General features: G+C 41.2%; 1 protein-coding gene across 2 annotated transcripts; it reads left to right on the forward strand.

The window, feature by feature from the left end:
- The first annotated feature begins 810 nt into the window (after nucleotides 1-810).
- Nucleotides 811-12,334, forward strand: PTHLH (parathyroid hormone like hormone). Of its 2 annotated transcripts, none has more exons than XM_044227299.1 (4): nucleotides 811-1,088; nucleotides 1,622-1,744; nucleotides 7,288-7,710; nucleotides 11,855-12,334. In XM_044227299.1, exons 2-4 carry the CDS (start codon nucleotides 1,644-1,646, stop codon nucleotides 11,862-11,864), a joined length of 534 nt encoding a protein of 177 aa, XP_044083234.1. In that variant the 5' UTR covers nucleotides 811-1,088; nucleotides 1,622-1,643; the 3' UTR covers nucleotides 11,865-12,334. The 2 variants fall into 2 exon arrangements, with proteins under 2 accessions (XP_044083234.1, XP_044083233.1); XM_044227298.1 differs by lacking the exon at nucleotides 811-1,088 and adding an exon at nucleotides 1,114-1,438.
- The last annotated feature ends 762 nt before the right edge of the window (nucleotides 12,335-13,096 follow it).

Genomic DNA, 13,096 nt, shown 5'->3' on the forward strand with positions numbered 1-13,096 from the left:
GCGAAGGGGCCGCCTGCGCTCCCCTGGAGTGTCGGTCCACTTAGGCAATTAAAAAGAGGGTCTCCATCACGTATGCGGGTTTTCTTGGACCAGTTCCAGATGTCCTCACTATTCTAAGACAGCAAGAAATGCAATCTCGACCTGAAGTCTGGAACCTTTTTTACTCTTCTAAGCGAACGCTCCCCCCGCCTTAGGCGATGCTCCCCACTCAGCGGGTCCCCGGAAAGGGCCACGGAGGAGGATTCCCGTGTAGCTCCCCAAGCTCCCGGGCGGCCTTGGGGTTTCTTAAAGCCAAGGGCCAACCTCCCGCGACCTCCCCGCGGAGGTTTCCGGGCGCCCACGCTCTCCAGCCCCTTACTCCTCGGCCTCGGTCTTGCCGGTTCGCCCCCAGCGGCCTCGGCGGCCGCGCGTCCAATCGGGCGCGGCTGGCGCGATGCGCCGGGAGCGGTGACTGTTTCGGGTCGCCCGCACGCCCTCGGGGACCTCAGCGCGCTTCTCCGCCGTGCAGTCTGGGGCCGGTCAGACCCAGCGGGAACTGGGAGATCCGCCCACGCCCCCCGGCCCCCGGGACGGCGCGCCGGACCGGCGCTCTAGGGTGGGGCTCGGGGGACCTCGGGGCAGCGCCGGGGGCCGCCGAAACGGAGGCGTGGGGAGCTCAGCCGCTCGCAGTACACTCCCAGCTCAGAGCTCCCCTCTGCTAGCTGGGGCCGCCCGGGGCCCGCTCGGGCCGCCCGTCGCCGCCCCCGCCCCCCGCGCGCCCGCGCCCTTGCTCGCCCCGCGCGCGTTCCAAGGGCGCCACCTCTTTGCGACTAGCTCACTTCTCCGGCAGGTTTGCCTGGGAGCGTGTGAACATTCCTCTGCTAGGCTTTCAACTCGCCTCCAACCTGCGCCGCCCGGCCAGCATGCCTCCCCGCCCGTGAAGCGGGGCCGCCGCTGCCCTGCCGCTCGGGCCGCCGCCTCCCCTCCGCGCCGCTATTAACCCGCCCTCGTTGCCACCTGGCCCTCCTGATCGACGACACACGCACTTGAAACTTGTTCTCAGGGTGTGTGGAATCAACTTTCCGGAAGCAACCAGCCCACCAGAGGAGGTAGACAGACAGCTATGTATATATATGTGGGTCTCTACAAGTGGCTCTGGAACAAGACGGCCTAGTTCGCAAAGAAGCTGACTTCAGAGGAGGGAAACTTTCTTCTCTTTTTAGGAAGGGCTTAGCTCCGCTCCACGAACCTGGGAGAACTGCCGGCTAGATTTAATTAGACATTGATAGGGAAGACGTGTAAACACGCTGCTTATCATTGATGCATATATAAAAACATTTCATTGTTATCATTGCAGAGGAACGTCTCTGATTTTTGTTTTGTTTTGTTTTCCTTTTGGTCCCTTTTTGCCTGTGTGGTTTTGGAAAAAGCACAGTTGCAGTAGCTGATTCCTAAATAAGTAAGTGCTGAGAGGCTTCAGAGAAAGTTTTTTTCTTTCTTTTTCTTTCTTTTCTTTGCAACTTGGGAGATGCCCTTGGTGTCGAAGAGGCTAAGTGAGAGCCAGCTAAAACGGGGAGCGTGGTAGTCCCGGGAGATGGAGATTCCGGACTGACACTTTAAAAGCCCCTTTCCACTCTTGCAGGTCCCGAGAGCGAGAGGATACGATGCTGCGGAGGCTGGTTCAGCAGTGGAGCGTCGCGGTGTTCCTGCTGAGCTACTCGGTGCCCTCCTGCGGGCGCTCGGTGGAGGAGCTCGGCCGCCGGCTGTAAGTGCCCCGTCCTCCTCGGGGCGCCGGGTGAGGGCTGGGAGGGCCAGTGGGAGAGGCCGCCAGGCTGGGGCGCTGCCGAGGGCTCGCAGCGGTCACTGATGCTCCTTGCCCGAGTTAAAAAGCGGGGAGAGCCGGCTACCTGCCGGGGGCTGAGACAGTGCCTTCAACCCCGGCGGGAGCATTGGTTGAACCTCAAGGGGAGACAGGCAAGAGACAAATTTTCCATGAGTTTCCATAAGAGGGAGCGCAGAATCTCCTCTGGACAAAGATCATCTGTCTGTAGTGAAAGGAAAAGGTTATACTTCCAGGACCTGGGAAGGTTTTGAAACGCTGAGGATTACAGGAGACGGATAACTCGGAAGACGCTGAGGGAGCTAGGGGACAAAGGTCTGTGTGCGTTTGATTTACAGACTGAATGTGGGTGGCAGTTTGTGTGTGAAAAGCAGAAGCCTTACATCAAACTTTATTATGAATGACATAATTTTAAGCATATGAAATGAACCACATTACATAATGAACGCATATTATATAATAAAGTAGTAACAACTTTGCAATGGCACAACTCCAACATTAGTATTGATACAGTTCAGGAACGCTAGCGTGCCTAACTCCAAAATGAATATTAGGTGAGGAAAATTGTTTTTTCTTGGACTTATTGCTAACAGTTCTTTAATCTGGAGTCAAATGTTTGTATTGTAGACCGAAAACTTGTATTTTGGCATTCTCATCTGGTGGTTCTTTTAAGGATAATTTTGACTTTAACATAATCATACATCCAAGCACACCAGAGAAATATTACCATGTTGTAGGACTGCAAGTTGGAAGAGCAGCTGAGTAACACTATCTTAATAATTTGTTGGACCTAGAAGTACCTTAATGTGTGTAATGCCATCTTTGGGTGATCTTTAAGCTGTAGACTCTGTTCAGGATGGGAAAACCATAAAGATTGAGAACTGAGAGGAGTTTCCCTCTGGAGAAGGAATTAAGGGGCTTTTACACTAACAATAAAAATAGCAATATCCAATATTTACAATGGAGTTTGTGATGCTTCCTTGTAAATTCCCGAGGGTATACAAAAAGGCAACTGTTTTATATGTGCCCTTGGTCTATTATTATTAGAGCAGAAAATCCTTAAATGAAATTACTTTAGACATGTCTGAACCTTGGCACCAAAATGAAAATCTATTACGAATCTCCTAAGGCAAATTGTGTAGAACATTGTACTGAAGATAAAGCTGCATTGTATTCTTCAAATCAACATTTTACTGATGTATTTCTGAAAATTGTCTTCAGACATTTTCCTCTTTTTAAGACTTGTATTAAATTATTTAAAGTCCATATATAGATATAGATGTAGATATAGATATAGATATAGATATAGATGAAGAGTGAATTTTTAAAAGCATGCTTAAATACTGGCCAAAAAATACTGTCTTGAAACAGAGCCAGATTTTTCTTTACAGTTGCTTGAGAAATACCTGTTTTCTCTTTTGAGAAACAGTAAATGGACCATGATTAAATCCACAGTTATGACATAAAAATAGTGCTAAGTAGTCCTAAAGGCTATTTTTAACTCTTTCTTTGTTGCACCTTGCAAATACACATCAGAAACTATTTAACAGCCAGAGACTCTGTTATAGTTTTGTTTGTGGGTGAAATATAATATTGTAGTTAAACACTCACACTCAGCAGATGGTTATAAAACTACCACAAAACATTCTTATAGTTAATGGCTAATAGATCATCATATTACAGCCATGGTTTTTCCTGAAGGCTGAAATCATCAGTAGATGAAGATGTTTCATCAAATTATTACAGCCAAATGGAGTTTAAAAAAACAAGTCATTATTTTTGCATTGCTGCCAAGTAACAGTAAATTTTGTGTGCTAGACAAAACATTAGTCTACTATTACACTAAATCAACCTAATTTCTTGAAAGAAATGTTAACATATAATCAAATCATATTACTCCCCAATTACTTTTTACACCAAGTATTAGAGAAATTGCTTTAGATATTTTTTCTAACTAGGGACTGACTTTGAGGGGTGGGGGCAGGGGGTGACTACTACAACAATAACACTTCCTAAGCCACGCAGAGGAGGCAGTTATAAGTTGTGATAGTCCAAAAGATTTTAACTAATGGGGCTAGAGCATGAATAAATTGGAGGTTGGAAAGTGAGGCCTATAGACATTCTTGTCCCCATGAACATGACTTTCGGCAGGTAGCAACCTTTGTGTTTAAGTTAGAGAGGGAATTCCAGTAGATTCAGAACCTAAAACATAATTGGCTGATTTGTTTGGGAGCCAGACTGGGTCTATTCCATTTAATGAAAAGCATAACTTTTGACTGAGTCATTTGGGTTGGAAGGGACTTGTGGTGAGTCATCTTCACTCTAACACCCGAACCCTGACTCGTGCATGTACCACAGAACTGTTCTCCTCAAACCCAGACTCCTTCGTAAATAGCTGAGCCTCAACACAAGCCTGCTGCTCCTTTCTGTGCTGGAAGAGGCAGTCCTATCACTCCCTTTGCTCCCTGCGTTCCTTGATAGCTCCTTCAATTTTCTCTTCTTCCCCGAAAACTCCCTGGAGAGTGATTTTTCTTTAGAGCAGAAGAGCTATGTTTTGACTGAATTTATAGTTACCTATCTTAAGCATTTCTCCCATATTTCTGAAAATGTTCTTACAGTAATCAAAGGAGACCATAAACATACCATATTGGGATTGTAACAAACGCCGTGCGAACCACTGGGCTAGGGGATGTTTGCAGATGTATAGATTAATAGACTATTATTGAGACCGTATTTATCACATAAATATTTCAGAATTATCTAAATGGAAAGCCTCCTTACTTTGGATTCATTGCTCCCCACCTGTGTATATCTAGTTTTTACATGCTAGTTATTTACCCTTGTGTCAGTTCATGTCTTGTTTTGAAAATAAGTAAAATGCTCCAGGGATCTTACTCCTTGTTGACGATAAAGATAGTACTAAATCCCTGATCTTCCAGTGCAGTTGCCCAATCAGAAATTCATTCTTCACAGTATTTTAAATGCAGAAGTCTTTGAGCTGTTCCTTGTGTTTGAGATTTAGCATTTAAGAAAATCTGTGAGATTTAGCATTTAAGAAAATCTGGGTTTTCTAATATTATATTAACAATTGCCCCTGAAGGCAGAAAGAAGCTTGGTACCTTACAAGAGAGACACTATTTTAAACTGAACGGACTTGTGCCATCTTTGTAAACTTTTTATAAAACAGAAGGATAGACTGACCCCTCCTTTTCTCATGAGAACCATCCTGGGAAAGTGCAGTGCTTGGGTTAAGAAGGCACTGTGACTCACAGTTGACAGGCTGGCCAAGATGACAGGCATATATGCCAGCCAGAGGGGGCATAAGCAGTGGTGGCCTGATTAGAACAGACCAATCATTAAAAGTTTTGGCTTCGAGTTAAGCTAGGATGGGCTGTATTATACATTTGGAGAGGAATACAGATCGGGTGGTTATCTTCCAGGAACTGAGAAAGAAAGAAAAGCCCCAGGTCCTATAAATGATCACTGGTTAAGAACAACTTTAATGGGACATTTTGCTAAAGGATACATCTTATGAAGCTGCAACACTAATGAAATATGCGATTAATTCCCACTTATTCTTCAAGAATGTTATTAGAGAGTATAAATATATTTGTACCAAAACCTCAAATTTGTATATTATTACAAGTTTCCAGAATACTAACTATTGCCATAAAGTAAGTGAATTTTAATCTAGTCACATGTGGCACCTTCAAAAAGGAAGAGAGACTCCTTCATGCCTCATTTAAACCAGGCTCCTGTTAAATTCCTTTCCATTAAGTCATGTCTTTTTTGAACAAGCTGCATGGCTTAAAGTCAGTCCACACACTAAAACACTAAAAGGAAGCTGGTATTCTGGGTATAAGGTCTAGAGAAATAATGCCTGTATTTTCATGTCTTATTCTACTTTGATTCACAATATGACTGGGAAATCTCTCAATTTCCAGTGATAATCCAAACTCTAGAAATCCTTTTTTGGGGGATGAAAATGGCCTTGTTGGAGAAGTAAGCTTGATCTTCAAGTAAACCAATAAATTGCTATCCATTTGCCCACTGTCCTCATGTTTCCCACTGCAAGCTTTTTACTCTCTGCCCTTCATTTCTTGTTTCCTCAACATACACTTCTGCTTCCACAGAAGAAAAGATTGAGGTCACTGAAAGGCAGTCTTTGGTCTCAGAATCAGAGGACCTGATTTTTGGATCCCTGGTTCTGTCTGTTTTTATTTTGTGGACAAAGGCAGGTCATTGAATCTCTCTGAACCTCAACTTCCCTATCTATAAAATGAAGTTAATGCTATTTTTATTTTCATATTTCTCTGAGGAGTTAAAGAAGTTGTACTAATATAAACAAATAAGGGACCCAGATACTGTGTGAGAGAGAGGTAAGACAACATGGGAGATAGCCCTGTGAAACACCCTCAGATGCTTGACAGTGAACCATTTTGAAGAGTTACAGAGTGGCAGAAATTGGAGTAAAGTAAAGCACAGCTGAAGCAGGCATGATATGACTGATTCAGGTATGCAGTCCCTGCATATGGTTAATAATATACACAAGAATAATACAAGCATATGTGAATGGACATTTAAACAAGAGTCAGGGTGCCACCTAAGAGGACTGATGGGAAATTAGGTGATTCTCTTCCACTACATTCTCTTCCACTACACTTCATTAGAGTGTTGTTTAAACAGAAAAGCCACTTCATACTTGCTCCTAGAGACATTTTTTAAGACAAAGAGAACAAGTAGAAAAGTGAATATCTCAGTTTAATACTAAGGATAATAACCTCTGAAATTCTAAATTAAAAAAAAAAAAATAACGATGCACGGAACTCTTCTCCTCGTATTAAAATTCAGTCTGTTAGGTAGTTCCCTAGACAGCCTCTACTGCTCACTTCATCTTCAGCTTCTGTTTGCCTTTCCTCTTAAAGCTTTCTGTTCTCTGAGATTCAGTATTATTATTTTCTGAATAGGGGATTAGTGTGTGTGTGTGTGTGCACGTGCGCGTGCGTGTGTGTACGTGGCTGTGCACTCGGGTGAGTACTCAAGTAAATTCAGCCTCCTTTTAATTTCAGAGCTAGGACATCTGGATTTATTTTCCCAACATAAATCTGAAAAACATGAAAAGAAGCTCAGTTTTTTCTGTCCATTGCTGAAAATTACAGAATCATAATGTTTTAAGTTGAGAAGAGAGCATAGAAATCTCCGAATCTGACCCCTGCCTTTTAAATGGAGAGGGGCATGTTCTCACCAAAGTCACAGACCTAGGGAGCGGCATAAATGGGATTTGGGGCTACAGACTCTGAACTGCCCACACTTCCTTTCCCTCTCTGCTCTTTCCCTGCTCCACAAGCTTGCTGCCCTTCCAGCTTATGCTTTGCGTTATCAAAGGCCCTTCCTCTTGTCTTTGAGGTCTATACCAACAACTAAAATATTCTCCTTTTCTTCCTCCCCTGCTGTTTTTTTTCTTAAAGCAAAAGAGCTGTGTCTGAACATCAGCTCCTTCATGACAAGGGGAAATCTATCCAAGACTTACGGCGACGATTCTTCCTTCACCACCTGATCGCAGAAATCCACACAGCTGAAATCAGAGCTACCTCGGAGGTATCCCCGAACTCCAAGCCTGCTCCCAACACAAAGAACCACCCCGTCCGATTTGGGTCTGACGATGAGGGCAGATACCTAACTCAGGAAACCAACAAGGTGGAGACATACAAAGAGCAGCCACTGAAGACACCTGGCAAGAAAAAGAAAGGCAAACCTGGAAAACGCAAGGAGCAGGAAAAAAAGAAACGGCGAACTCGGTCTGCCTGGCTAAACACTGGCATGGCTGGGAGTGGGCGAGAAGGGGACCACCCATATGACATCTCTGCGACATCGCTGGAGCTCAATTTACGGTAACTGGCTTCTGGGCCCCATAGCCTCTCTTTGGTGCTGCTCTAAGCTGTGTAGTGTCCCTTCCTTTCACCCACCATGGCTTGAACAAATCTTGAATGTCCTCCCTTTCTGTCCCTCTATCCATTGCTCCACAGTTTAAAAGCTTACAAAACAAGACAGTTCAGCATATTATCTGCCCTCAAGTAGTGTCCTCCCACCACCCAGGCACCAACGGGGCTTGGATAACCTGTTTCTCTTCCTCCACCATCGCAACCCCAACACCAATCCTTTACTACTGTACCAAAGAACTTCTCTTCTAAGTCTGGCTTCAGAAACCCAGGACCACCTTCATCATTTGCTGCAGAAGTTTATTTATTTCCCTACTCTCCCACCTTGGCAAACTTTCTTGATCATTTTGTTATTTCTTACTTTTTTTTTTCACTTCAGGGGTGAACATAGAAGGCTTTGATATGATCTACAAACACTACAAAACAATACCCTACCATAGACAATTCTGAGCCAGTCACATTTTCCATTTAATTATATTTAATTAAACCTTAACTTTATTTTTCATTTAAATAAATGTTAAACATTTAAACACACACTCTCAATTTATTTAATTGAATTTAACTCTGGTTTCTACCAACCCATGAAAAAAAAGTCATGAATTCGGAAAATTTTTAAGTTTTGACTTGGGAAGGACATAAGTTTTTCTCATATATCCATTTATCCACTGGGAAGTTGAAATAATTTTCCAGGGCATTGCAGTAGGAATAATAAGACTTCACATTTACATGGCTTGTTCATTCTTGGCTCACAGATGCAAATGGTAATGGCATTCACCGACTATGGGGTCAGATACCTTGAGGTTCAAGTCTTAATAGGTCTGAACCTATTAAAGTTCACAACCTTGGGCAAGTTACATAGTCTATCTAAGACTCACTTTCCTTTTCCGTGAAGTGAAGATAATAACTGTAACAACCTCATAGGGCTGGGCAAAGATTAAACAAGATGACATGGGCTAAATGCTTGTCATAGTAAACAATAAAGTGTAACTTGTTGTTTGGGTACTTTTAGATCTAGTAATGATTGTTCTATCTATCTGGATATGTGTGTCTGCATGAGGCAAAAAAGCAGCAAATATTAACCTCATTTTATAAACCAGAAAACCAAGGTACTCTATGACTAAAGGACCTGAACAGCCCTGGGAGCTGGGATAGGTAGTCCTCAGAACTGGATTTGTTTCCCCATATCTGGATATTTGGTCCAGCACTGTGTTTAGTGCTGCCTCTTAATTCAGACATTTCCACCAACACAATCTTTTCTGTTTTTTACCTTTCATTTTGGCTCTTCTGTGGGGTTTGAAAGAAAGAGGAAACCACACAAGGACGTGTCATATACAGCTAATGATCTCGTTAATTACAATCCCTTGTTACCTCTCCAGGCTTTCCACTGACTAGTAGAGATAAAATTACAGGGTGATGTTTCAAGGGGGAGTACAGACCTACGTAGCATCACTTCTCTCTTTGAGTTAGTTGACAAAACTCATCATTAAATAGCTTATAAAATGATAATTATATTGGATGAATATTTCCACTTCAGTAATTAAGGAGTAATGACACTAGAGAAACTTTTAGCAGAGTGAATGACCTATTCTGGAAGTATCTAATGGATCTATAATGGGTAACAAACCCTGTAAATCTTGGCCAAGAGCACATATTCAATGTATTTTAAGATAGGATCCTAACTACATATTTATAACTAATGCAAGAACTTTATTGCCAAAACCCATTTTTATCCATTGTTGTACTCTGTGTGTGTGTGTGTGTATATACATACATTTATTAGAATTCTGAAAACGAAAGTATACTTTTTTATGGATTTCATTTATTTAGGATTTGAAATGCTCTGAAGTATCTGGGAATTCAATGAAATTCAGCACTCATCAATTCTTATGCCCAAAGCTACCCCTATGTAAAGGGAGATCTAGTAAATATTAGGCAGTGGCCTAATCAAATCCAGACCTAGGACTAAAAGAAATAGAATGTTTCTGCTTTCTCCTTTCTGTTCCCTGGTTGTGAGGGATGTTCATGGAAAGCACTGTTTGTCTGGCAGCCGGATGTTGGCCCTCTCCCGGTACGACGCAGCAGAGGTGCAGGGAAGATCGGGGAGATTCAAGAGTGTACTGATTAGACTTGATGGGGCCATGCAAGTGTTCTAATCCAAACAGAATCTTTTCGGAGTAACTAGTTTACAGTTTTGTAAGCAACCGACCTTTTATTAGTGTCCTCTCTTTAGTCTCTTTGCATAATTATACAGTAATCTGATGATATGGCAAGCACGAATTGTAGTAAAATATATGTAGTATTTCTTAAGAGAAACTACTGAGCTAAAACTGTCTGGCTCTTCTCACATGGACCCATCGGAAGTATATAGTTCAAATGTTGGAAATCACATTTTGGAATTTTTGATGTTGTAAATGAGATGTCCAGATACGGTAGGACTCATTTAATTGAGAACATATATTTTGCCTCGGTAAATATTGACTTAGAAATAATACAAAAGTTTTCAATATTCAAAAGAGACTCTAAAGTGTTGTCACACACATGCACAAACACACACACACACACACACACACATACTTTCAGGCCGTGTTATATGTTTTACTTGGCTATTCTAAAACGTGCCATTATAACAAGCAAACTGGCTGGACAAGGGGAAATATAATTAAAAGATCTTTTCCTTGGTCCTTTATTTCTTTTTTCTTTCCTTCCTTCTGAGGAAATAATTGTTCAAAATACTCATCATTCCCTCCTTGTTTGCATTATTCTTAAGTTCAATTCACTACATACTATTTGACATGAAAACATTTTAAAATTGATATAGCACACAAATTATTGAATTTTACAGTCACCTTTTATGTTTTCTTCATAACATACATCCATCCACCATTAAAAATGTTAATCTTAATTTATTTTCTCTGCAGTTAGGAGCTATTTTGCCATTCTAATTAAAATGGTTGGTGAAGATGTCAATTTCTTAAGACAAGAAAGCATCCTAAATGTTCAACTTGCTTATCTTTCTTCAAGCTGCATGTGAAGTTCCTAACTTGTCAAAAGTTGGCTCTTCCGTGGTTTTCACCTCCATATGGGTCTGCCATGTAAAACTCTGCCCACACTCTGGCTATTAATGCAATGGCACAGCCAGCTGAGTTCCATTCCATAGGTGCTTCTTTTAGACACTACTGAAATAGACACACAAAAGAAGAGAAAGGGAGAGAGAAAAGCAGAAAAAAATAGTGCCAGCCCATCTTAAAATACTGTCACTACAATGTTTTAGAAAGGGTTGGAAGAGATGTCAATCTCAGGTGGTAATTTATTCTGTGTAATGAACAGTGAAAAACTGCTATTTTATACTTTTAAGTTAATTGATTCTTTTTCTCTAATTTGAGTTTTCCCAATTTCTAATTCCAGATCAATTCCAAAAACCAGCAGAGTGAGAGACAAATAGTTCTTAGTTTTGACTTCAGACTCTAAAATCCAAAAATAGTTTCATTCATTAGTGTTCAAGGACAGCTAAAGCGATGACTGATATCATCAAATAACCAACCAAACATACTGTTCAATTACACATCCTTCCAACATTTACTCCAAATCACACACTCTACTCTCCTAACAGCCATTATCTTAGTGAGAGATTGGCCAAATGGAAACCTGAACAGAATAAGCAACCTTTGGATCACCCATGTCAGGCATCTCTGGGGAATAAGCTTTTAGCAAGGTGTATTTGATGATGGATTGCAGAACCTAGTCTTATTTCCAGACTCTCAAATGTGTGCCTTCTCTTCCCAGACTTGCCAGTTGGCAGCTTTGGAAAATTCCCCCAGGGTCTCCTTTTTCAGACATTATATAGAATTAGAAACCAAGCCCTTGCTCTTCTTGTACTACACTGATCATTAGATCATGCTGAAGACCCTGCCCGCAGCAAAGGTTCTGGAGAGTCAGGCAGATCCCACTGATACCACCTACTGGGAATATTTACAAGAAATCCCTGGAATCTTTTCCATTGTAATTCTGTATTCCTTTATTTTTTATGCCTTTTCACTTGTTAAGGAGAATTAACCTATTTTCTTTCTCCTCTTCTCTCCCTTCCTTCTCTTTTCAGGAGGCATTGAAATTTTTAGCAAAGACCTTCAGAGGACGTATTACAGGATTCTGTAATAGTGAACATATGGAAAGTATTAGAAATATTTATTGTCTGTAAATACTGTAAATGGATTGGAATAAAACTGTCTTCCCCATTGCTCTATGAAACTGCACATTGGTCATTGTGAATATTTTTTTTTTTGCCAAGGCTAATCCAATTATTATTATCACATTTACCATAATTTATTTTGTCAACTGATGTATTTATTTTGTAAATGTATCTTGGTGCTGCTGAATTTCTCTATTTTTTGTAACATAATGCACTTTAGATATACATATCAAGTATGTTGATAAATGACACAATAAAGTGTCTCTATTTTGTGGTTGATTTTAATAATGCCTAAATATAATTATCCAAACTGATTTTCCTTTGTGCATGTAAAAATAGCAGTATTTTAAATTTGTAAAGAATGTCTAATAAAATATAATCTAAATTACATCATGACTCAGAAGGTGAATTATGTATACCCTTTAAAATTTCTACTACAAGGAACATGATGTAATATTTTTAACTATATTTGAATATAGCCATAAGTATAATATGTTTATATTGGTATATATTCCAACATTTTCATATTAGCTTTTAGTTAAAAACCACTTAAAATGTATTTTGTCCAATATTGAAGTTCAATTCAATAGAATGGCTGAACTACTTAGACATCCTTTTATGAAGTATGTCTAATTTGAAGTGAAGACGGAAGAGAGCAGAAAAAAGGCAGAGAAGTCAGGAGAAAAGATTAAAGAAACTCAGTCCAGAGAGTTAGCCAGATCTGAGAAAATGGAGTAAGGCAGATCAGGAACCTTAAGGCCAGGGGTAATTTTCACCAATGTAAAGTTTAATTTTGAAAGATCTTGCTCTTACTGGTAACAACAAGAAGCATAAAAGAGCTATTGAGAATTTTACCAGGGAAAGGGATCGAGTGGGAAACATATATCAGCTCAAAAAAAACCTTCCCTGGGGCGCCTGGGTGGCTCAGTGGGTTAAGCCTCTGCCTTCGGCTCAGGTCATGATCCCAGCGTCCTGGAATCGAGCCCCATACAGGGCTCCCTGCTCAGCGGGAAGCCTGCTTTTCCCTCTCGCACTTCCCCTGCTTGTATTCCCTCTCTAGCTGTGTTTCTCTCTGTCAAATAAATAAATAAAATCTTAAAAAACAAACAAACAAAAAACCTTCCCTGAAGAAGACTGCTTTCCTGTTGTATC

Source organism: Neovison vison, chromosome 12, assembly GCF_020171115.1.
Source record: "Neovison vison isolate M4711 chromosome 12, ASM_NN_V1, whole genome shotgun sequence".
Lineage (NCBI taxonomy): Eukaryota > Metazoa > Chordata > Mammalia > Carnivora > Mustelidae > Neogale > Neogale vison.